The 26,259-nt window shown below is 44.8% G+C and overlaps 1 protein-coding gene across 3 annotated transcripts in view; it reads left to right on the top strand.

The window, feature by feature from the left end:
• The window catches only part of NHS (NHS actin remodeling regulator), a 271,085-nt gene that overhangs the window by 223,946 nt on the left and 20,880 nt on the right, over positions 1-26,259 (top strand). For all 3 annotated transcript variants that reach the window (XM_080377113.1, XM_080377114.1, XM_080377112.1), the window contains exons 2-3: positions 19,855-20,007; positions 22,394-22,527. In XM_080377113.1, coding sequence (XP_080233239.1) covers positions 19,855-20,007; positions 22,394-22,527 — 287 coding nt within the window. The remainder of the gene's footprint in view (positions 1-19,854; positions 20,008-22,393; positions 22,528-26,259) is intronic.

Here is a 26,259-nt window from a genome sequence, read left to right as displayed (position 1 = left end):
TCTTGCAACACCACCCTACCAAAGCCTTTTTTTCCCCAATGTCTAACTCCACATGTTGAGCCAAGCCCGCAATAGTTATTATACTCTGTTCAGCAGTGGTTTAGGAACTTAATTGTAGCACATGATTGTATTTTTACTACAGATCAGAACAACTCTGTGACTTTTACGTTTTTTTTCAGTTAACTGTGAAACAGTGAGCCTGTCACACAACAATTTAAAAAAAAAAACCTTCTGGTGGTATGTCAGCTTCATCAAAACAAATGGTTTTCCTTCCCTGCTGAACTGAATTCCTCCCAGGTTTTTGATGACTAGATGTTATTCTCAAGATGTTCTTTCATGACCTATAAGAAAGGGACTTGACTTAGAGCAGTGCAATTTGAATGGTAGGTAGGGTGGCTGTGATTCAAAAGACCAGGTTAATGAGCATTTCGGAAAGGCAGAGCCCATTGGAGGTGTTACAACTGCAGTACGAGACAAGCGACTGAACCCCTTCTGTCATACCTTGAAAAGCCTTTTAAACACAAGGTGTGCAGTGCGTAAATGGTAGTCTCCTAACCTCCTCAAATTCAATCTGCACAAGCAGTAACGTGCTTGCTTTCTCCTTCTGTAACGTGTATGGACATGTGATACCAATCTTGGACAACTCCAAAACTGCAGGGTTATGCCCCGGTCCAAATCTTGCAATTTGCTGTGAGCTTCCAGGCTGGCCAGATAAGGGGCTCAGTTGCTGGCTTGGTGTCTCCAGCCCAGTTCTTGCAGTGCCTTGGGTGAAGGGTGTTCATCCTGGAAATGTGCCTCAGGAACCCCAGTTTTGGCATGTACTGAAGGCTCAGCCCTGGTTTTTCAGATCAGTCCAGGACTGTCCTCTGTCTTACAGCCTAAACCTGCCTTTGGTAATTTTTCACTCTTTCAACTTCAGAGGAGTCCAGCAAATACTGAGAGGAATCTGGTTCTCCTAGTTGTGTTAAAATTTTTGTCTCAAATTGTTTCTATCTCTGTATATGACTGACTGCTGTCCCTTTCTGCCTTGGCAGTGCTAGGTGCCTATTCATATGAAGCAAAATTAAAAAAAAAAAAAAAAAACAACAACAAACCAACCAACAAAAATGTGTAAGTTGTACCTCACTGCATAAAAGTACCAAAAAGTGTTTAGCCTATTCAAAGGCTAGCTGATATGTTAGTTTGATTTAGTCCAGTGCTTTTTTCTGAGCTTACATTGGGTTTCTAATTTCTGCACATGCAAATTTTACATTTCATACAGTTTTTCTTGTTTGCTCTATGGTGTCTCTTCATAACACCTACACCTACTGGTAACTTTTCAGGAAGTCATCTTCTCTGCCCTGATCCTTTCAGTCATCCTTGTTAATTTTCCAAGCAAGTCATCCTGCCCTGGGTTGGCCTCACCGCAGCCTCTGCCCCTCTCTGGAGGATAGTGATTCCATGGCGGAGTCAGCTTGCAGGTACCAAGTTGTTTCGGGTGCCAGCATCACGATGAAGTCTTCTCAGGATTATCAGAAACTGTTTTGGAGTCAGGCAGAGCCCTGTCTTCATCTTCTGGCAGCTGCTGTTTAAACAGAGGCACTGTGCAGTTGGTGATACCTCCAAAAGATGCAATAAACATATTATGAACTGTGGTCCATGGGCTGTCAGGATAGAATTTGGTACACAAAACAACCCTGAAAAGCCTGTGACCCCAGGAAAAGGGTTTCAGCTTTGCTGTGTAGGAATTCATCTTCCTGGGCAGAATAAGTATTTACTCAGTAGGTCAACTGGGGAAAGATCAAGGGGGGGAAAACTGCAGTCAATGAGGCCAGAAGCAAAAACTGCAGTGCAGCTGTGTCCTACACCTTAAATCCCTTTTGTGTAGTCTGAACATAAAAGATTGTGTTCCCCATAATAACTCTGAATGGACATACTGAAGCTCATTTTCTGCCCTACTCATTTCTGCTTGTGCAAAGGTATGGGACAAAGCTCTGAAAAGTCTGTGATCTTTGACCAGTAACACTGCGCTAGCTAAAGCCATTACTACCAATTATCAGCATAACATGTCTTTTTGATGAATGTGAGGGTGTGAGCAGTAGGCTAACTGCTAAAATGCAGTTCTGTCAGCATGACTGCAGCCACTTTGCCAGTATAATGTATTGTACAAAGACAGAAGTCATTTTGTTGTGTTAAAACCTGAAGAACCTTCATAGTTTGAAAGCGGAAAATGACCCCAGATAACACAGCTGGAGTTAGCGAGACCCTGAATTGTTTTCAGAGGTTAATTAGCTCATGTATGCAATACAATGCCTTGTACTGCTGAAGACCTCCCAACACCTATCTGTAGAGTTCCTGCATGCAGTGAGTTGTTAGGCTGGGAGATACTATGAATTTGAAGCTTAAATATAAAAATAGAAGCATGAAACGTGATCATTCTGCATCGTGTTGGCAGAAAGGATAGGATAGGGTAGGATAGGAGGGGAGGGGAGGGGAGGGGAGGGGAGGGGAGGGGAGGGGAGGGGAGGGGAGGGGAGGGGAGGGGAGGGGAGGGGAGGGGAGGGGAGGGGAGGGGAGGGGAGGGGAGGGGAGGGGAGGGGAGGGGAAGATAGGAGGCCTTAGAATAGAATATGTTAGAATGGGAGGGGATGGAATAGAATATGTTAGAATACGTTAGAATACGTTAGAATAGAATAGAATAGAATAGAATAGAATAGAATAGAATAGAATAGAATAGAATAGAATAGGAGTACAGTAGAATAGAATAGAATAGAAAGAATAGAATAGAATAGAATAGAATAGAATAGAATAGAATAGAATAGAATAGAATAGAATATTTTCAGTTGGAAGGGACCTACCATGATCATGTAGTCCAAATGGAAGATTGCTAGCATGAAATTCAGAAACTCTGGTCGTCATCAGCTGCAATTGTAAAACCAGCATTACATTATGTAGGCACCTGGCTGGAAGTGTTAGGTACCACTGAGATGTGTACCCAATGGACAGCTAGCCCCATGTCTCCCTGGTTTCGTCACATTAAAGGGGGATTAATTACCTGATGATCTGTGCCCTCATTGACATGGCTAGGGATGACAGCAACTGAAAGGCAGATCTGGAAAATTTAGAGCTGTGGTTCAATGGGGCTTCGCCTCGCAGTGGGGTCTGGGCTGAGTGTGGAGTTGGCTGGAGGAAGAGACATTTTTCTCCCTTCTGGCATGAATGAATTGTCATAGATTAGGCAGTGACGGTGCTGTTGCAAAGGTGTGCTTTCTGTGTTAGGCAACAAATCCTTTTCAGTTTGCCTCCCAGAAAATAATTTCTGAATACAAAAAAAGTCATATTGTGGATTACTTGAATAAGTTCAGCTCTGCACATGTATCTCAGTGGTTCATGAACGGGGTAAGAAAGTGTTTTCTGCCCATGACCCTACGTCAAAGCTTATTTCTGACTGATGTGTGGCACTTTGGTTATCATTGCTTTGTTCTAGCTGTAGTGCTTCTGGAGCAACGTTATCCTGCACTCACTGACTGTCCACAGATAGAAGGGCATCAAAGGGAAGAAAGATGAGTATCTTCTAGCCATCCCTTTAGCAAGTATTTCCCTTAGTCTTAAGTTATCATGGATGTAGCTGTAACCTCAGTACTGATAGAACTGGAATTTTCTCAAAGGCTCGAAAATTATTCCACTGTCTTGTTATCTGCAAAATAAATTGTTTTCTGAGTCAAAATGAGAATATTTGAAGTTTAGATATTTTCTCTGGACAGGCTGAAGTTTTGTCATAGCTGTTCCATCCTAGAAGTATATGTAAAATTTTGCAGAAAATAGGAGTGATACTAACTGTGGGGAGGTTGCTCTGGCCCTTGTAGAGTAAAGAAGCATTGGAGTATTTATAAAGTGTTGCTATTGTGCAAGTATTACAAAGACAAAAGTAATTGGGATGCTAACAGAAGGGAAAAAGGATAACCCAAATGAAAAACATTCAAATAATCTTTGCCTAACACCATTTTCATAGGTAAGTAGTGGCTGCACTTTCTCAATATTTTTTCTTTTGCACTGTTGCATAGGATTCCCTTTTTTGGATAAAATCAGTATGTATTAAGAATGCCAATACCAGAACTTCATAAATAACTCTGCGTAACAGAAACATTGCCAAGCAGACCTCACCCTTACTTACTACACAAAGAGGTACTGCATCCCACAGGAAATCAATGCTTACTAATGTGAACAAACATGAAGATGAAATTATCAAACTGGCAAGTCAGGCAAACAATCTGATTTCTCAGAGTTAGCTTTGATTTAAATGCAGTAGTTAAAAAACCTTGAGTGATAATGAATCTGGCAGGTGATCAGTGAATCCGTGCATCTCCCCATGCTGCGTGGGTCTGGGCTCTGGTGGGAATCAGCCAGGGCGCTGGGCTGGCTCTTTTTTCTTCACTGACCACAGCAGGTTAATTCTGAATAACGAACTACCCATTACTTATTCAGTCCAGTGTTTTGGAGCTGCTTGTAGATGGCAGAGGTTGTTTGTGCTGCAGGAGCCTGTAGGTCCAAAACCGCAGCCCAGGCAATGCAAACCACAGCTCATCTGCAAAGGTTCGTAAGCAAGCCTACCTTTATCTGGAAGAAACGCTACACAAACCCACCAATAAAGTGCTGTTGGACTAGGACATGAACATGCGGGGCCTGTTGTTATATGTGTAAATGGTCAGTGTAAAGGATGATTTCTGCCCTTAAGACATAGAAGTAGAAAGAACATAGTAAAAGCAAGGAGGACCCTGGGAGGACAAGAGAGGGCTGTGAAGGCCAGGAGGTGACTAGCCCTGGGTCAGAGTAGGAATGTGCCAGCATATTCACCTACCAGACCAAATTGCATCTCCAAACAAGAGCAGCCTAGGCAACTACCATTTGAAAAAGCTGTCTCAGTTCTTTGCTTTTCACTGTGTACCAGCTCCTTTATTTTCTTCTTTTTTTCCTTTTCCTTTTTTTCTATTTTAAGCTCAGGTGCAGAGGCAAGAGCTTGCTTTCATATTCTCTGTAACACCCTTACCATACTTTAGACGCTATGTAGAAAACAAGCAGATGGCTGTGAACTGATCTATGTTTGTATACATAATGTCTCCACCTTTATGAACAGTATCTATATTATTTAAAAAGTTGGCTGGCATGGCTCCCCTTCTCCCTGTGCTGGCAGATGCTATGGGAGTTGATAAGATGTGAGGATTGATTGCCACCTCCCTCCAGACAGCATCCTACCAGATCAGGGCTACCGTATATCCGTGGGTGTTGTCTGCCTTTCCCTGTTCAGCATGTATAGCATCTCAGCCTCTAGAGCAGTCTGGCACCTCTTCCAGCACTTCTGTTTTTTAATGCTGCTTGGAAAATCCACACAGAAAGAAGAGAAGCAGAGAGGAGAAAGCAGTAAAGTGGGAGGGAGGTAATTAGGGCCAGACCTGATGTCCCAGAGTAGCAGAAGGGTCCAGCAAAGTCAGGCAGAGCCATGACTCAGAAAGGACGGAACAAGGACAGCAAAAGTTGACACCTGGTCTGGCTTATTGTGTCACGTTTCTGAGTGTGTTTAGCCCCCTCTTCATAAAAATGAACGTGTTTGTTCAGTTTCTCAGGCAATGCATCACCTTTGAGTTAAAAGTCACCTTACGCCTTACTAGCTTGATTAGCTGTAACACAAATTTGATTTTTACTTTGCCATTAAGTATATTCAACGAGTAAATGTGGGAACCCATCCATAGCTTCGCAGACTCACATTTGTTTCTGAGTAGGCAATCCTGCTCCCCTGTAAAGGCAGCATCTTCCCTCCTGGTGCCTGGTGGTGCTGGGACATGCCAGCTCAGCACAGTCCATCTTCTCATGGTCCTTCCATGGTGAACAGAGGGGACAGCTCTGCTAGAGGACTACTCAGAGCTCCCCGAGGCTCATTTGCACTCAAGATTAGCAAGGAGCCTATCTGTTAGCTACAGAAATTCTCCAGGGAGACAAATCTCCCCTGGGGAAAGTTACTTTTGTGATTACTTTCCATTGTCTGCTTCTTCATGCTTGGAAATGTTGTCAGCTTTGCTCCTCATGAACAAATCCAAGCGTCCCAGGAGCGCTCTCTTCCCTGATTCACCATTCCACTCGATATGCGATACGCTAAGGTCAGACACTGTTTGCTACTCGATGGCCCCATTTTTTACTTACACTTTCTGTATGATGATTTAATGACAATTCCCTTCTCCCCCTTCTCCTTCTTTCCTTTTTTCTTTCCTGAAATTATTTTCTGGTTTAATTGCTTTTCCTGTGGATTTTCTTCCTGCAGCTTATTTCTTGCGATTTATTTTTATTTCATTTTCATCACTGCTTACAATCGAGAGTTTGAAGGCCTCCTGTCCAGTGCTGCAGCCAGTGTCATTCTGTGCTGGTATTTCTGACAGTTACCAGTAGGTATTGACACCTGACATATCTGCTCTGGTTTTGACTGAATGCAGCGAAACATAGCCATTTCGCTGTGTCTTCTGGGTTTCTTCTTCACGTACAGTACTCGGTACACAGTCCTAGTAAAATGTCTGCTTACACTTAAAAGGTAATCATTTTATAGGCACATTAAGCAAGCACTTGTTTGCCCCTCCGTGTATTTGCTGTGCTAAAGCCAGCGTGTTGAAAACTACCTTGTACTCAGTCCAACGTGCACACAAAGACAGATACGTTACAAATGTGCAAGAATTCGGTGTTTGCTGTTATGTTCTGGATGACAGCTCTTGCCAGAGAGTGGTCCACACCCCTGCAGCATCTGACAAACCCTGTAGCTCTTCAGCAGTTGTGGCTTTTCAGAAATCCCATCAGAACTCAATTAAGTTTCCTGCAAAAGTATGTGGCTTAATAATATAAATGTGTGTACAAACAATAGCATATGGTTTGGGCTTATAAAACCATACTAGCCATAACAATAAAGGATAGTCTATGTTATGATCTTTATTAACACCTTATGACACTTTACAAGACGTAAATGTTTTAAAATTTATTTTAGCTTGGATGTTTTCATGCTGCATTTTGTGTGCTAGTTGCCATTGGCCATGAATTCTCAGTTCGAAGTGGGGGTTAGCATGAGCTGTAGGGGCTCCCTAGCTGGCGTGGTAACAGGTTTGCCTCCTCTGCAGGGATGTGCAAGGCGATACAGCTAATAATCCTCACCTCTCAGTTAAATTTTCAAGAATTTACCATTTGAGGCTTCTGGATCATTTTAGGTAAGCAAGGACCTGAAATACAGTAGAAAAAAACCCAGTGCAACTCTGCAGAAAAGATATTAGTGCCTAAGGTGAGCAAGCTGGAAGCATGTTATTCAAATAATAATAACAGTGGGAAAATAACTTATCTTGACAGAAGTTATTCATCCTGCAGTCTAGGTATACAGTATCATTGACAATGAGAGTTTCCAAATGTTCTCTGGATGGGTTCCTTTTAAAACGTAATCTGGTATATCTCAGTGGCTTTGTATACATGTGTACAGAAAGTACCGTAAGTAATACAGTCCATTCTGTATATCATAGTATGTCTGTGCTTTACGGATTAAGGGCTAATTTCAAGCCCCAAAAGCCTGGAGAGGAGAGGCTACAATACTCGGGCAGGAGCTGGAGTGGTGCTGGGACACATCCTGGGCAGCGCAGGGCAGGATGGAGGGCACTGGCAAGGCTGAGAAGAATCCATCCCTAAGCAGGTTTCTTCATCCAAATCAATTAATCTGAGAAAGTACGGAAGGGGAGGAGGTGGAAATCTGTACTTTCAGGCCGGTCTCCTTCCCCTTACAAACCAGAAAGGACTGTGTTTAGTATTGTTCAACAAGTGAAACTCAGCAAGTCAGCTAGCCATGTTACTTCTTCCTAGCTGGTTTCTCCGCGTGGCTCACTGAACCCTTACAGCCCCGTTTGCTTGAATGTTTTACACAAATGTCTTATCAGAAGTGGGACTGGAGAAGGGTGTGTTGCTGGACAGTGTTGAAATAGGACCCTCCTTCGTGGGCTGGGTGCTCCACAAGCCCTTTCACAGCCAGCTGTCTGAAACTGGGCTTGAAGTAAATCCCTTGGGAGGCCAGGGCCAAAACAAACATCTGAGAGGGCTGGTGATGGAAGACTTGAATATTCACTGAATTTGGGGAAGACCCAGAGGAGCTACATGGCGAACTGGTTGTATCTTTAACTGTACCCCTGTGCTCAGACAACCCTGGGCCACCATCAGGGTAGCTCAGGAGTAACCTCGTGGAATTGTGTGATTTTTTTTGCCTGCCCCAAGAAACATGCTGCCTTACCATTACGGACAGGCACCTTCCTGTGGCAGATGACCTCAAGAGCAATTAAAGACCTGAGGTAGAGCCAGCCAGGTCTCTCAGTCCCTCTGCAGGAAAGGACTGATGGAGCTGCAGGAGCAGCAAGAATATTTCTCCAGGGGAAGAAAAGGGCTGCCTTCAGTCCCTCTGAGATGATTGATTTTCTGTCTCTCCCTGGATGCCTGCGAGTAATTCAAAGGAACACGTGTATCAATAGTAGCATAGTATTTACTAAATATAATTGGAAAAAACTGTTGCTACTTACCTCAACTTGTAGTTAAGTGGTGTTCAGGGCATCTAGCCAAGCATGCTGAAAAAGACTGTTGGGGAGGAAGAAGTGCGAAGCATGAGCCACCATCTCTACTCTTAACACATGGCTTGTTGTTCCTGACTTTTGGGGGTTTGATTTCTCAGCCTACGTGTGATGCCAGTGGAAGGGAAGAGGGGCCATGCTTGTTCATTTTCTGTGTAAACTCTTCAGTCTCAGGAGCTGCTTCTGACCTCAGATACTGGCTTCCCCATGCAGTTTGCTGAAGGCAAGAGGGTCAGACTAGTGCCAGTGAGGAAAGTTGTTCACAGAAAAGCATCCCCAGTACTTTTATACTAGACAGAAAATGTAACCTGTGCTTTTGGTTTGGTTTTGCTGTCCACATTTCATAGCAGTTTTCTGCCATAGCTTATGTGTCGCCCTTCCAAGTCAGTGACTTGGTCATTACCTGCAGGGGAGCCTCATCGGGGACTAACAAGATTAAGCAGTGGGGATATAGGGCATTTGTTCTTACAGGCTATCATCTTGAATGAAGGGCAGGTCGGTAGTAAACAAAATGCTGTCACCCACTGATGACCTTCAGATGCCCTGCATAAAATATAAGTTGGTGCCCCCAGTCTGCTGTCCGAGAGACAGGTACATGTATCACAGCACCACTGGTGTAACTGATGCTAAATGCCACTTCTGAGGGCCAAAGAGAGAAGGCATGGAGACTGATGGAGACTAACTCTTAGAGCTTTGATGGAAGATTGTCGTTTATGAAGATTTCAAGGAAAACAGAAATCTATTTTCTGTATTTGCAATAAGTCGTTTGAATCTTATTTTCCAATATGGAAAGCACAGCATATTCTGTGTTGAGTGTTGTCTTCCAGTGTGCTTTTTCAAAGCTCCCGGTGTTTTACAGATGGTGTCTATGTTCACAAATGTGGGGAGATTGTTTGTATTGTGGGTGCTGATGTGGAAACAGGTGCTTCAATGTGCAAGCCTCTGCTCTTCTTGAAAAAGAGGATCCTCGGCATAGACCCAAAAGGCTATTATTGGAAAATGACCACTTTAGGTGCAAATGTTCTGATTGAAATATGCGGGGGAAGTAAATGTTTTGAGTAGGAGAATAGGCAAGATACATTAAAACTGCTGCCAAAACAGTGTTTGACCTATCACAAAAATGTCTATAGGCTGGGAAATGTGGGGGTGGCTTTTTCACAAGATCCTGAAAGTAAACATTAACCAAGGCTGGTGGAGTAGTAAATGAATTTTGTAAAGCTTTGTTATTGAGTGCTGGCATGCAAAATCAGGGTGACTGATCTGAGAGCAACATCACAGTGAACCACACACTTCTCTGTGATAAAAGGGAGAGTGTTACGGTGACCTGCTCGAGCAACTCGGGCAAGCTTAGTAGTGATTTGGGCTGAGTCAGTACAGGAGAAATATAGCAGAGAAGTGAGAGAGAATTGCAAATGATCTCTAAAAGTGTGCTTACAAAGTGTTGTATAGAGACTGCACACTACAGTGTAGGAGATAAGAGATTTTGTCTTGCTGCGTATCAAGAGTGGGAGTGATGTGAAGGGTCAACATGGGAAGAAATCTGTGTTGACAAGCACTGAAAAGTGCATCAGATTGGAAGAAGTGCTTTCAACTGATTAAACATGTAGGATTGGAAGGGCTCTCTTGAGACACTGATTTCAATTACATGTTCTGGAGTGGGTGTACACACAACACGTATATGTGTGTGCATGTGTGTGATGTCATACCATCCCTGCTGTAACAGCCCATCCTTACCATTAGGTCTGGTAACCTTAAACTAGTTCAGTTTGGGATTTTTCTTTAACACTGTTTATGCCTTCACCATTTTACTGTCAAGTTAGCTTTTTGTTTTCTCACCGAGCATGATGGCAAAGTGAAAGGAATATGAAATGAATATTCTTGCAGAATAGTTGACCTGACGGCAACCTTAAGTTTGCCAGGCAGGGCTCACGTGTTGTCTGCCTCTTATACCATTGCCCTGCAGGCAACACCAGTGCTGCCTTTTGTATCGCTTCCACTCACTTAGCTGGGGGATGAGTCACTTCCCAGCTGGGTTGTGGTCTCTGAAGATGCAGAGTTGGATTAAATGTTTAATTTTATGCGTACACATACACAACTGAGAAAACTTTTGTCTAGTCATATGTCTTTGTCTGCACTGGGAATAAATCCTGATCTTACTGGTCATTTTCTTTTTTGCTTACTAACCTGCTTTCCCTGATGGGCTTCTTGCTATCTCTGACTGAACAAGGACCATAGAAACACCATGGCTACACATACATTATTGAACATTTCAGATGTTTATTAATAGATAAGTATATTGCAATCTCTGCAGTGCTTTCTGTCACCATGCATTAGAAGAGATGTGCACTGGGGGGGGGTTTCTTTGCTGCCCAGCTGGGTGTGATGGAGTGGGGGCATACGCACAATTGCACATATTCATGGATATCTATAATACGTAGACACGTGCACCTAAAATAAAAATGCCATTCACCTCTCATGGGCGAGATAGACAACTCATTGATGAAACCCTCCAACAGAAGCCTGCTGTCTGTGACTGCATTTGCCTTTATTTCGTAGCTGAGAGCACAAAGCTGTTTCTTTCCTAGCCACTCTTGGAGGCCATTTAAAACACAGACCAGAGAGCAGGAATAAAAGGAGAGAAAGAAATCACTGGGTAGAGAAACTTCACAGGAATAAAGGAATGAACATATAAATCTACTGTGTATTTCTGAGAGTTTATTGTCTGTCCTGCAGTGGCAGCTTTGAAATACTTTGAAATACCAAGCCTTATTCCAGCCACCATAACTCGTTTGACAGAGCTAGGAAAAGCAGTTAAAAATATGTTCAAACACCACCAGCAGTGATTGAAAGTGTCAAAGCCAAGAATGGGATTAGCATGTGGTACTCTTCACATAAGTGCATATTGCTTAACAGCCTAATCTTCTTATGTGTGTAAGAACCACACACTTCCAGCCCTCTTGAATGATGTCTGTTGTTGTGCCAGTCAACTGAATACCAGGTAAATGCAAAATTCAAGGATCTGCACTTGGAAGTGACATCTAAATCATATGCTTTCCAGTATTTTAATCTTTCCAGATAACTGAACACCAAATACAGATGGGGTTTTGTCCACTTGTCCATTTTTCTCCTGAATAGCTGTTATTTCCATTTGTGGCATAATGGGAGGCAGAAAAACGTCACAGGGATGCCCTAAGAAACCATGATTGAAATGTGAGAAGTTTCACTGTATTGGCAAGAAATAAAACAATACAGAGGGCATAAAAGATCATGGTCGTTCTCAACAGTTTCTGCTGTCAATGAGGTTTCTGCCTTTTTGCTTGAGTTTGAAAAATTTGCTAAACTATCCATCCATGAGCACAGAACAGAATAATAATGCTCATGTTTTTGCCCACATGTAGCTAAAGACTTAACTTGTTTTGTCATGTCTCCCCTCCTGTTTTTCTGGAGGGCAGCTGCAGCCCGTGTGGGTGCAGTCATGCTGGCTTTGCTTTGTACATGTGAGTGCCAGTAGAAGGGCAAATGTGGTGATCCAGGCTTCAGGTCCAGACCGGTTGCCCAAGCCATGTCTCAGGGCCTGTGCCACTGGATTTTGCTCTTTACATCCATCTTGGACTCAGGTTGCACAGGACAAAAAGTCCTCAGAAATAATTTGGGTTTCTTCTCTGATAACAGCAATAATAAGAAATAATGATGTGCAATGCCATTACAAACCATGTTTTCCATCATGGGCACCCAGAGAGAAGTAACCAAGGAGCAAACTACCCAAAATGTGGCATCAGTCACCCACGGCCCTGTGACAGTGAGCACTGCGAGGCTGAAAGGGAAATGTCTGCACTGAACAGTGCCTTCACAAACATCAGAGTACACCAGGAGAGCAGGAACAAAAGATGTGACCAAGGATTGGGGAATCCCATTCAGACACTGAACAAATCCCAGAGATGCACAAGAGCAGCAAGGAAAAGGAGACAGGAGGTTTGGCATGCAGTTTTCTATTTCACTGAGAGCTGAGTATCTCTTGTCTTATGTGAGAAGCCCACTTAGAAAGCTCTGTCAAGGTCTAGGTGGGACCTGCCTCGGCTGTCACATCTCCTGGGGTAGCTGGGCCACACAAAGCTGCCCAGGGGATATGAAGATGGAGAAGTGCAGGCAGGGTCTTCAGCAGCCACCACCATGCTCCTGGTGGTCCAGAGCTCCTGTCGTGTTGTCAGGGTTTAACCCCAGCTGGCAACTAAACCCACACAGCTGCTCCGTCAGTCCCCCCTCCCCCCGCCCCCCCCCCCCCTCGCCCCCAGTGGGATGGAGAAGAGAACTGGAGGGGTAAAAGTGAGAAAACTCATGGGCTGAGATAAAGACAGTTTAATAGGTAAAGCAGAAGCTGTGCGTGCAAGCAAAACAAAACAAGGAATTAATTCACCTCTTCCCATGGGCAGGCAGGTGTTCAGCCATCCCTAGGAAATCAAGGCTCCATCACGCGTAACGGTGACTTGGGAAGACAAACACCATCACTCTGAATGTGCCCCCCTTCCTTCCTTCTTCTTTCCCCAACTTTACATGCTGAGCATGATGCCATACGGTACGGAATATCCCTTTGGTCAGTCGGGGTCAGCTGTCCCCGCTGTGCCCCCTCCCAGCTCCCTGTGCACCCCCAGCCTGCTCGCTGGTGCGGTGGGGTGAGGGGCAGAAAGACCCTTGGCTCTGTGTGAGCACTGCTCAGCAGGAACTAAACATCCCTGTGTTACCAGCACTTTTTTCAGCACAAATTCAAAACACAGCCCCATAATAGCCAGTGTGAAGAAAACTAACTCTACCCCAGCCAAAACCAGCACACTCGTTCCCATCATCAGATGTTCCCCCTGGCAAAAGGGCTTCAGGACAGAAAGCCATCCCTGTCAGGTGTTGCTCTGGCACTGATGCGAACAGAAATTATTGCTTCCCCTTGGTGGGGAAAGAGCATGGCATCCTGCCCCTGCCAGAGTGAACAGGGGTTCCAGGGGCACCAGCATGAGTCTGAATTTCTGGCTCCAGTCACTTGGTACTTTTTATATAGAGGTGTGAGGGGGATTGTGGGCATGCCCGTGCCCATGGCTGCAGGTACAGTTGCTGAAGTTATGGTGAAGTTGCTGTTGCTCAGCTGGGTGATGATGAAAATGCTGAAGAGACAGTAGCCTTATTTGCAAGGAACGGCAGCCCCCACCAACACACTGCCTTTGCATGGGCATTTTTAATCCTTAGTAGAGATGGGACAGGAAGGTAGCTCATCCAAATAGTTATTTGTGGTGCCAGTTGGTGGGGTTTGCAATTGGCAAGTAGGTCAAGACTTGTGGGAATGTCTGGGCACATGCACAGTTGGGAGCAAGCACAACTGTAGGAAACAGAGCGATCGCTCCACCTCTGAGGAGCTCTGGGCTCTTGTCTGCCTGCTGGGTAAGCCCTGGCACCCTCCCTGCCATCACTGTGAAGCAGCAGCCGCGGAGGGAGCTGCTTTGAAGGTACTGAGCTTGCTGATGCATGTGGGACAGACAGCAGAAAAGCGACTGTAGATTTTTACCAGCCTTGTAGGTTTAAACCCCCTGGGTGTTACAGTGGAGACATGAGTACTTGGGGGAAGCATACATTTGAGACGTTCAGGGCTATAAATAAAATTCACATCAGACTCAGCACTTGCCTCAATTAAACATTTATGCACTAAAATGCGTGATAAAGTTGGATATGTTGCCAGACTGCCTAGTCTTTGAGATAATCTGGTCTTCCTCAGAATAAATATTCTTGCAATGTTTTGCACACAAACTTAGCAGGTGGGAACTCACTGCTGACCTGGGCAGTAGGTGTGGAAGGCTTTGGTCTAGTTGAATTCTGCTGCTGCTGCTGGCATAGGCTTATTTATGCAAAGCTGAGAGAAGATACAGCTTTCTTATGACACTGAATCATTATGACGTTAAATCACACAAGAAGAAAGTCACTGATGTTACCTAAAATGGCTAGGAAAAATGGCATTTTCTAAAAGGACAGGTCACCCACCTTAACACTGGAGGAGAAGGCCTTCCCAAGCAGAGCCTGGCAGGGTGCTGCTGGCCATGGCAGCCCTCGAGAGCATTCCGCACCCCTGCGGCACGGTGGGGTTTCGTTGGGTGCACGGCCCCCAGCCTCTCTGCCTCCTGCAAAGGGCTTGGCTCATTAGAGCCTCTCGTAAGAGTAATTGGGCTCTGGAATAAGCTTATTCACTACTCTGATCCTTTTTAATTGTGGTTTTTGTCTTTTGGAATCCAGACTTTACTAAGAATTCAGCAGCTACCGGTTCAGCTTTGCTTGTGCAGGTTCAGGGTGTGACAGCTCTGGGCTCTGTCCCTTAGCACGTGGGCGCCTTCCTCTCTCGCAGCTCAGATCCCCGCCGGGCTGCACACTCTTTCACACCTCACACCAAATTTTGCCTTTGAAGCAGGAAACCTAGGAAATTATCTTTTTTTTTCCTCTGGACACCTAATGGCAACTATAATACAGAAAGAAATAAGAGAAAGTTGAGAAGCAGAAGGAGCTGGGGAGGGGGGAGGCAAGTGTCTGGAGAAGCAGATGGAGTTGGAGGGCGGGGGGGAAACCCCTGGATCTATCAAATAAATAGAGCAGAAATCTTTCTTGCTTGGCCTTTGTGGTGTTATTATTAGAACAACCACGCCTGAGTGCACTAAAGCCACACAACCTTCAAGCATTCACATCCAGCTCTGCTACGGCAGTTTCCTTTTTATGCTTTGCTAAAGGAGGGAGGGAGAGTGAATGAGAGGATGTAAAGACGAGAAGGGTTTATAAATGATAAACATGATCAACTTCGATAAAACAGCTATTTGGAAACCTTCAAAAATCTTCTCATGAGAACAACCATTAGTGTATGTCTGTTTGACATCGGTTGTCAGGAAACCAGCCAAAGTTAATGGATCCACTGAATGTAATGGAGAATCCATTTAAATGGTCTCTTGTCATTTTGTCATCCCACAAGACAAAAAAAACAATTACTTTAGCTCAAGAATGAAATGAACATGATAGTTTATATGATTCACTTGTATATTCTAAATTGATCAAAGCGCACACTAAAAATATATTAACAATCTATATCTGATGCTTGAAATGCAGCATTTCCTACATCTTTCTCTGGTTCACTGTGGTGCCCAGCTGTTAATAATTTAAAGACTGTGGCTTTACAGTTTCTGTATTGCTTTATTTATTATGCGTATTACGATGATGCTGAGGGGCTACAGGCACGCGCAGGCTCAGCATTGTAAAAACAGCCTGCAGTGTAAAACACCAAGCGAAGGGAAGTGCTGGCTGAAAGAGATACCTTATCCCCCTTTTACAGAACAAAGGCATGGGGGGTATTAAAATTTAACCCAGGCTCGTAGCAGAAGCCTATGGCGAAGCTTTGACTGCACAGGTCCTCCACATCTCAGCCCAGTGGCTACTTTGACTGCTGAATTACCCCACCACATTGTCGACTTTTTTGTTTTAGTGGAGGTAAAAGGTTCAGCCCAGTGCAGAAAATCAGACATTCAGTGGTCCTGAAAGCTCACGCTCCACTTCTGCGGTTGCATCCTCTGGCTTCAGCTCCCAGCAATGGTGCTGAGCTCCCAGGGGCCCACGCCAGAATAGCGAGGGCCAGGCGAGGTGCCGTTACAGTAGCATGGGCAATGTGCAAAGGACATGGAAGAATATGTGTAAAGGACAATGTGCAAGGAATGAAATGGAAGTGGGTCCCTCTTTTGGCAGGCAGTCACATCTGGTGGTCCCCTTCAGAAAGGGTGCAGGCTCTCTCACTTACCAGTTAGCTTTTTCTCTCTCTTTCCCTTTCCAGGAGGCTTTTCCAGAGCTTTGCTGCCCAGGGGTTGGGCTGCCATTCTTCAAACATCCAGCCTAATTGCATTCATGGCGGGTTTATACTTACTTGTCCTTGGGCCAGTATTGTCCTCTACCCTACCCGGCACTTCTCCCTCCCCCTGAGCTTCTCCCCTAGTGCAGGCTGAGAACATTCATCCCCGTGTGGCTTTTTTGCCAGCTCTTTTAGTTTCTATTCTGGACTGCTTAGAAAATCCACTCCAGCTTTTGAGTATTTTAAAGGACTCTTCAGTTCAGTGCATATTGTGCAATATTTCTACTTTCTTGGTGTCAGTGGGGCATATTCCCTGGCACAGCAAAGCAGAGTTCCCTCAGGGAAAGGTGAGAAGATAGGGATGTGGCAATGGCTGAGGCGGTGGCACAGGGTACTGTAAGCTTAGTGCCCTATCATTTGAAGATCAGCAACGTATTTTTGCTCTGTTTTTCTTCTGGTACAGCACTATGCACAGCTCTGTCAGGTTTGCTGGCTGAGGGAGACTTGTTGGATGGCTGAGAGGTTATGTCGTTTTATCTGTGAACAGCAATGTGTGTCTACAACAGCAAGCGTGTAGCAGAGTTTTATTAGCTTGGTTTCATTTTTAAGTCTCACACAAAGTATATTAACGCAACTCCTACTCTTCTTATTTGTAAAACGCTGCTGCCAAAGCCAGGGGAGATTTCTACAAGTTAAATTTTGCAGCAAAACCTACTCTAGTCTAATGAAATGTCTGAACATTTCATAAGTAAGTAAAACTTTCCACTCACTTATTGAGATCTGTCACAGACAACTACTAGAGCTTCAGTCTAGACAGTTTTTTTCTGGGAGTAGGAAGGAACTGCTTGTGCCTGCTGTTTTATTAGCCTCCAGGGTACAATTTGTGATCATGAATATCACATATCCTCAGCGATAAGAATGGGTGGGGTATCCTTACTATCACTTACAAATTTTTGTCCTGAGATGAGCTTTCCAAGAAGGCAGTGCAGCTCAGAACAGGATCGGGTCAAGTTGCTTTGTGTCTCGGTACCTTGTCTGTAAAAGAAACATAGTGCTTCCTTACCCTCAGGGGGTAAAGGGAATACAAAATTAGCTCATGCTAGTGGAATATTTACCTACTGCAGTGGTGACAGACAGACAGGCCATCAAAAGCTCTGCTTGCAATTTGGCAACATTCGTTATTACAATGTCAGTAATTTAATTAGTAAATCCTCTTGATGAACAAACAGCTACAGGTTGCCATCATTCATCCTACAAGCCTTCCCACTGTCAATCATTTTTTTCTCACCTTGGTGCCGTCCCTTGCACTGACACCATGGGCAGTTGCACGGAGCAGCACTGCAAACGTACTGTAAACTGAGTGAACCCCCACCTGCAAAAATCCACTGAGAAGCAAAGCAAGGCTGCCTACTGGACACAGAGTTCCAGGTCCCTTTGATGGTGCTGAAGCTCTGAGAACCTGAACTTCAGCAGGTCTAGCACCATATTTACACCTCCACTTCCATCATGACAGCCACAAAGTTTTGTGAACTGGGTTTTTTTTCTTATCAAAGAAACTGATAAAGTCTGTCAGCATCCCACATGTGGCAGTATAGTTCCTAGGTTTCTGTTTTTGCATCTGCTCCCTCCTTCTTCTTCTTCTCCTACTGTACTTTCCCAGTTACTTTCTCTATAAAAAGCACAGGGGTGCCTTCAGCCTGAGTGAATGTTGTTTTCCATTAAAGAAAGCAACAAAACCAGAAAGAGCAAAGCATCTCCACCAGAGAGCAGCTCTCTGACATGCTGCACTGATTCCCCCTCAAAAAAGGGCAACTGCTTCTGCAGGTCAGAGAGTGCAAAAGCACGGGAAGGAGATCAGAGCCCCGAAATGTGCTAGTTCCTTGGCTGGGGACAGCATGCTGCAGCGAATGTCCTGCCGCAACCCCCTTCCTCTGGCTTGGCCTCCCCCTCGGCAGCGCATCCCTTCTCCTTCTCTCGTGGAAGCAGCAAGAGCCCTAGAGCCTGCCAGCAAGGGCTGGGGGCTGGGCTCGCCTGGAGTGGTAAAAACAATGTCAGGGGAGGGCCTGGCCACAAAATACCCATAATCTCAGTGGGCAAGATGGAAGCTGGAGAAGGGGGCTGGCACACAGGCCGAGTCGCTAAGGCAGGGTTACAAACCCCTGGTGGTATTCTCCGTGGGAGAGGGCTCTGGCCATCAGTCTTGTGTGGGACTGCACTGAGATGGAAGCTGCCTCTGCTCCGCTTGTGGCAGCTCCTGGGGGCTCCCGCTGGCCGGCAGAGATGAGGGCAAAGGACAGGAGCCAAAGGTCAGTGGGGGAACCAACCTGAGGCGCGGTGGCCATTTGGTTCCTTGCGGGGAAGGGGACCCCGGGACATACCGCCACCACCCTTCCTCCCATGTGTGAGGGAGCACGCCTGCCTCGCACTGCTCTGTCCTGTAAGCAAACAGCTGGAGCAGCTCCCTGGCGTTACAAGAGGAGACGACTGGAGAGACTGTATCGATGCCTGTGGAAGAAGGAGCAAGCCCAGTGCTACAGCTGAGCATGTGCCACGTGCTCTGCTGTGTTACACGGGGTGCTGAGCACCCATGGGACAAGCCTGCTCTGTGCAGCTGGCCAGGGCAGAGCCCTGGCATCCCCCATAGCCCCCCTCTCCTGCTTTGGCCCTTGGAAAGCCAGCTGCTGTGTATGCTGAGGCTGGGTACGCCTCTCCCGAGTCCCAGCACTCCGGAGAAATTCTCTCAAACCTTTAGTGGACTTGGTTCATGTAACTTTCAGAGGCAGACTTCTGGGATTTCTCAGTAGAGGAACTGAAGTGTTCCTGTCCCTCAGAAGTCCCTGTCTGTTAAGGGAACCTCTTTTGATAGGTGACAGTTAGTCACTCAGCAGGGCGGGCAGTTAATCTCAGTCGTTACATGCTGGAAGGCAACAAGCCAGCAACCTGTATCAGAAGCCAGTCGCGCGTAACATGATGTAGTGACAGAGCATACTGGCAGCAGAATGGGTAAATGGAAGACCCATTCCTCCCTCTGCCCTTACTCGAAATGTCACTGTGGGAACGTTGTGTAGCTTCTTTCATTTTCATTTTGCTTTCTATAAAATTACTATCCCTTTAGTCCATGTATTTAACACTTATATAATATCATTGCACTTGATTGCCTACATAGAGGCATTTGCAATCTGGCAAAAGGGCATTGTCTAAATGCTATGTGGTATAATGCGGTATGGAGTCACAAAGAAGATAATGGTTGCTGTTATTTGGTGGGAGGAGAGGTGCTGTAACATCCCTAGTGCTTGTTCTTAGCAATGCTGTTACAAGCGAGAGCCTTTGCTTTTCAGCTACATTGATGTAAGAGAGGCTAGGAGTCTTACCTTGCACTGTGGTTTTATCCTACAGCTGTCTCCAACCTGGATGCAGAGAGCAAACTGAGTGTCTATTACCGAGCACCTTGGCATCAGCAAAGAAACATCTTCCTCCCCTCCACCAGACCACCTTGCGTGGAGGAGCTGCACCACCACGCCAAGCAGCACCTGCGAGCCTTGCACAGAGGTAGGTGCTTGCACACTCTCCAGCTCCAGCTCTGCCTCCACACAGGTGACACCTCTCCATGGTCCCCTCCAGGCAACAGCAGGGTGCTTAGGCACAGGCACAGGGCTGTGGGCACTGGTCTTCCACTGGGACTTAAGTACTCAGGCTAAGAAATAAAGTTTAAGATATAATTCTAGCAGTAGATTGTGCCCTTTTCGGCTTGTTTATGATTACTAGACTAGGGCTGAAAAGGCCTTTTTACTTTTCCATGTTACATTCTTTGTTTATATGTTTTTCTATTAAAGTAGATACGTCTGAATTGCATGAGCAAATCTGTGCACTAACCCCAAAAGGATGGAGGCACTGAGTTTTTCAGCAAGTCCATCTTGTCTTCCTCCACTGAACACGTTAATCAATGCCTCAGCTCCAGGACAAATAAGATTTAACTTCTCAAGGACTGAAAGTGGAGCCCAGTGGTATTACAGAGTCTCTACAGAAACTGAAATATCTGCTCAGGGTTTCCAAGCATGATGCTAGAGAAGATCTGCATCCTTCAAGGGTGGCAGCTGAAAGCCAGGTGATGCCCCAGACAGTTTGGAATGGTCAGGCAGGTGTCCCCTCCTCAGGCCAGGGAACAAACACCTCCTGACATCACCTAACAAGCTGATGACCTGTAGTCTCAAAACTGAATCATGCAACACAGGGAGGAAGCAGGAGCAATCAAGATCATAACCAGGCTCCTGGATCCCTGCCATAAAGGGAATTTACTAGGTGCAAATGTCTGGATGGTCCTACCAGACCACACTACAGGGAAGGCAAAAGATGGGCAAAGGTCAGTTTTTACTGGGAACCTAACCAAGGGAAAATTCTTACCAGGAGGCAAGGAGAAGTAGCCAAACAAGCTTGTCTGTCTTCTGTGCCGTAATGAAGGAGAAAATCCGTGCAGGTCACCCTTAAAATGTTCAGCAGCAGCCTCCTGTGTTGGAAGTGTTTTGCACCAACAGCTATCATTACCTTGCTCATTTATTATTGTTATCAAGTTATAATAATAATCAATTACACGGATCTGCAGAGCATCTGTTAGCTGGATAAGATGTTGCAATTAATTACTGCATTTGACCCTCTGCAGATTTTAGTTCAGGAGCACACTGTGGGTGCAGTATGTCTTCACAGCACTGCAAAGAATGATACAGCTAAATTGCAATCACAGTAGTGTTGGAGTAGAGCAGAAGCTGGCTTTTCTGCTCTTGGCAGCTCTGCTTTGCAATTGTCCCAGGACCAGGCTGATCTCTGCCTGCCATCTTGTGGGCAGGAGAAATCCTGACAGCAAATGCCTCATCATTTTAAAGTTTTAAATCTCAGGTTTGGCAATTTCCTATCCTCTGTGTTTAATGGCAGCTGTGCAGGTTCAGCAGGCAGCTTTTCATGTGCTGCTTCATTTTATTTTCCAAATAACTGCATATACTGGAATGAAATTATAATCTGAAATTTACTCTAAGCATGTTTGCTGTGTCTCAACTCTTTCTTCTATCAGAATTTCACTATCTCTTTATCTGTTTAACCAGGAGTAATTAAAACTAAACATTAGATCAGAAAACAGCTATGCTAGCAGCAGATATTGTTGGCTGAAATGTAGACGTGTGCATTAGGTGAATCCATCATCACCTTCCAGCAGCACTCCACGCGAACAGTAGTTATCTGAAAGCCACCCAAAATTAGAGACGGGAAGTCCATGAGCATTCTCTCATTCACTTGGAAGGTTTCAGAGGCTTGGGACTGATGCTGGAAGAGTACTGAATATTGTGAGCCTGTGGTGAAGGAAGACTCCTATGGGCCTGGGATGGAGAGATCTTGACTGTTTCAGATGATCTCCTCCATGCTGAGACACAGAGCTGCCACTGCAACAACCTTCAAAATGTCTAGCTGGTGCTCAGGACCTGGTACTGCCATGAAGCCAGGGAGGGAAATGCTACCTGGGGCTGTGTTTCCTTCTTTCCCCTCAGAGGGGTATATTTTATATGGGTAGAGTGCAGGTGTTATGCATCTCGACATCTCAAGGCCACAGGAGCTGCAGGTTCCCGTTGGGAATCAGGCCTTAGGTCCCAAGCACCTAGAAGGCAGCTCCTTTGTCACTTGGGATAAAGGGTAGAAATCCCATTTGGGAAGAATTCAGCTTCAGTGCACACACTGGGGTGTGTTCTATGAACATTGCTCTTCCAGGGGCTGGGATGTCTAGTAAGTGCTTGTCCTCTTCAGTTGCAACAGGGATCGTAGGTACCTGTCAGTGGGGAAGAGGAGGACCTTGACTTTTGGAGTCCTGTTTGTGTCTGTGTTGTGTTGTTAATAGAGATACTGATATGTTTTTAACACTCTGAAAGACTCGTGTCTTCTTTCTCATCCAAAACAGAACATCGAAGCCGAGGTGATAACAGAGAGCAAAAAGCCCAAGGCCCCATCACTGTGGTGGCTCCCCCCTTTCCTCCCTTCCCTGCAATCTGCAGTCAAAAGAGGCAAGCGATAAAGGACTGGCACTTGCTACCAGTAAGTCTTTCACTACAGCTATCACACATGAACACGTTATTAGCACTGTGGGAACTAAATGCAGCAATGCTTCGCCAGTGTTGCATCCCCCTCCACCGCCAGGTACAACACAGCTGACCGTAAAGACTGTCAGCAGCGTAGCTTAGGTTGCAGCTTCCAGCAGCCAGCCCCGGGGTTGACATTTCCATTAAGAAACCTCTTATTTTTAACCTGTGGGCAGCACACATCCACACTCATTCACACACTCCTCCGCAGTCCTTCACATTCTCCGCTCCTGCTTTAGGACCCTCCTGTAATTTCAGAAAGCGCTGTAATTTCAGCCCTGGTATTAGCATTGCCAGGAGCCAAGAACTCAAGGCCTCTGAGTGCTGGCTTGGGGCTTATGTGTGTGCAGATAGGCTCAGCAGCACTTCTCCAGCTACAAGGAACTACACTTTCCACGTATGTATGGGCAATGGTCCTCTTCTGCAGTGTCCACCTCCATGCAGTTTTTTCAGGTGCTTCGTGTCTCACACATGTCCTTGTACCCAGCCAGGCAGGAATTCCAGCTGAAGATCTGGAACTGTATGTCTGTGCTGACTTGCCACTGCTGCACTAATTTGAAATCAAATTAGTGTTGACAGTAAGGTATTTATCATCGTTAAAGGAAATGCACCAGATCCACAAGTTTAACCCCAACTGGGTCTATATTTTCTACTGGTTTCAGCACCTCTGTGGCTCTGGGTGTTTGACCCATGCAAGTACCATAGTAGCTACATTCTGCCCTGTGCTAAGAGCCATTGCATTCCTCAAACCAGTTTAAACTTCACAGGTCAGATGTGGATTTGACTTTTAAGTGATGCATGTCTAATTCCAGCCCTCAGTGCAAGGATAGATCTCTCCTGCATCTGCAGGTACAGGGACATTGGCATCTACAGAGATGCTACACTACAGATGTTGTAAGTGTGTAGCTACTGAATCGTCACTTACTTAACTTAAAAAACCAAGCACATTCATCTTAATCCATTATATTAACCGTATGGAAATAGTATAATGGTAAAGGAATCACAGCGTAAAGCACCTGTCCACAGAACAAAACATCAGCTAGCCAGTCCATAGAAAGAGTTGTTTCTCATTTGGAAGCATGAAGTGCACGATAAGGTTTTGATTAGTTTGACTATTCTGGCTTTTTGGCTGCTTGTCTGGATAATTTTGAGGAAAGCATCACCATCACTGAAGGCTTTGAACTAGTTAAACCTGCAGGCCTTAGTTATGATTCAACTGAAGGAAGGCATCCCGGTGTTACAGGACAGCATAGAAAATTGTTGAAGACAGAAAGAAGCAGGCTTACCTGTTTCTCCTTTATAAGTCATCATCAAAGTTAGTGCTGTTGTAGGGTCATTGAAAGGTAAAGGAGAGGTGACCCCATGTTATGGATCAGAACTAGTTACAGCTAATAGTTTGAGCAATATGTTGAACATCAAGCTCTCAGTATCAGATGGGGAACAAGGCATGTCTTGAAATTGCACACTCAGTGGCGAAAGGCCTGAATCTTTACTGTGTTTGGAAAACAACCAGTGCATTTTAGACATTACTTCCATCTGTGGAACACAAAATAAATGATGAGCAACCCTCTGAGTCCTGTATTAACAAAATCAAGTCATGCTGAATCCAGATGTCTTGGCTTTATCAGCAAGTCCACCTTTTTCTTTTCAAGAGGGAAAATATTAAACTCTGTGCCCACCCATACTGGATTTTTTTTGGAAGCTGACCAGGTTCAGTATTCCCTAAGGAGGAGCAGACAAGAGCTGCTTGGAGGCTGTCGTCCTATCAATTTCAAGGCATCTGGCAATGCTGTGCTTTGGTAATTGCAAATACGCTGAGGCCAGAGTACTTCAAAGTGCCTTGACCCATTTCTGAGAGAACTCCTTGTTTGTGGGGCAACCCTGAAAATTAGAGAGAACAAAGCGAGATGAAGCTGCACATGAACGCTCTGTCTGGCAGAAGGTTAATCAGAGATTTTTACAAGACACTGCAACAATGAATAGCTAATTGATATTGTGCCAGCCTTCATGACTTAATGATATTATTACAAGAGAAAGTTGAGAATGCTGTTACTGGTTAGCTTGCCCTTTTTGGCATAAGCTTTTTGACATCTGCAGATGCCTGTCTGCTTCAGGGACTGTCATTAATGTTTGATTTCAGTCTGATTCCAGTCGATTGTATCATCTATTCTCCAGTGAACTAAAGATGTTGAACCCCACAAGAATTTTTATTCATGGCACAGCAGGCTATGGCGTATTCCACTTTTCTGATGCATTGGAAAGGTGCTCATGAAAGCGACGCTAAACAACAATAAAAGCCCCTTTCTATGTTTCTTATGAATTAGGAAAGGGATTGTTTCTTTTAATTTAGGAAAGGGATCAATGGGAAGATGGGACGTTTTTAAGAGTTACAGGATCTGACTTTTCCAAACTGACCGTCTAAGTTAAATGTATGCATTAAGGTACTGAAATAAGTGCTTTGATTTTGAAAAATGTTCGAATTACCACTGTGAGACCTGTGAGAACTGTCACTACCGAAAGCTACTGAAAAACAGGTCATCTATGTCTGAGACCAGCTGAGACTTCCACATTTGTAACTTTTGCCTTCTGTTTTTATTGCTACCAATTAAGTGGCTATCAGCTTTTCCAAAGATCTTGTATATTGTGTAGTAAACCTAGAGAAAATCAGCCACAACAGATGAAGATTTACTTTTAAGCCTGACTTTACAGGGAGGAAGATGCTGAAGTCCCACAAATTCCAAGAAAGACCAAATGAATTCAAGTCCAAAGCGACTAATGCCAGTGTAAATGAGTCTGGAGGGATGTTTTGGACTGTTCCATCACAAGATCATTTTGTCAAGTTCAAGAAGTAGAGAACTAGAAATTATGTAGCATCTTTTGTGTCCCGGGCAAGAGAAGTTTGGCATTAGCTTTATAGTCTACTCTTGTCACAGAAACTGCCCTGATTTGTCTGATGAAATGTCCACATAGCCCAGAGGCCAGAAGGGGAACCCTCAGGAAAGAATGTAAAAACAGGGCACAGTTTATGCCATTTATTGTCCCATGATTTATCCTTCCAGTTTCATACAGAAATTGGTTACAGACCTCCTGAGCCAGAGATCAAACACAGAATAACAGCCACCAAGGAACCTCTCTGTGTTGATTTTAAGACTTGTTTGATGATTTTTTAGCAAATTTACACCTTTGGCCTCAACAGCTTCCTGTGGCAATGACTTTAACAATATGTATCAAAAAGTATCTTTTGGTTTTTTCAAACCTGATGCCTCATAATTCATTGCATCCCTTCTAGTTCTTGGACTGTGAGAAACAGTAAGGATTGCTTCCTCATTCCCTTTCTCCGTGCCCCTCCTGATTTTGCAGACATGATTTTACTTTCCTATCCATCCTAGTCATTCATTTTTAAAACTGAAAAACTCTAGCATACTTAGTCTCTCTTTACACAGAAGAACTGTACAACCAAACACATTTATAAGTATCATTCATTCAGGCATTTTTGCCAACAAAGAAAAAAACCAAAACAAACCAAAACAAAAATAATCCAAGGAGAGTATGAGGAAGTTATGGACTTGCTGAAATGACAGAAATATTCCTTACACATGTTCCCATGACAACCCTGCCTGTAGCACTGCTGAGGCCAGTCTCTGAGTGTGAAGATGCTGTGTCATTCCAACTGCATTTCAGCCTTCTC

This window comes from Falco punctatus, assembly GCF_963210335.1.
Source record: "Falco punctatus genome assembly, chromosome: 2".
Classification (NCBI taxonomy): Eukaryota; Metazoa; Chordata; class Aves; order Falconiformes; family Falconidae; genus Falco; species Falco punctatus.
The sequence above is the reverse complement of the archived record's forward strand: the minus strand, read 5'-3'. Positions and strand labels throughout refer to the sequence as shown.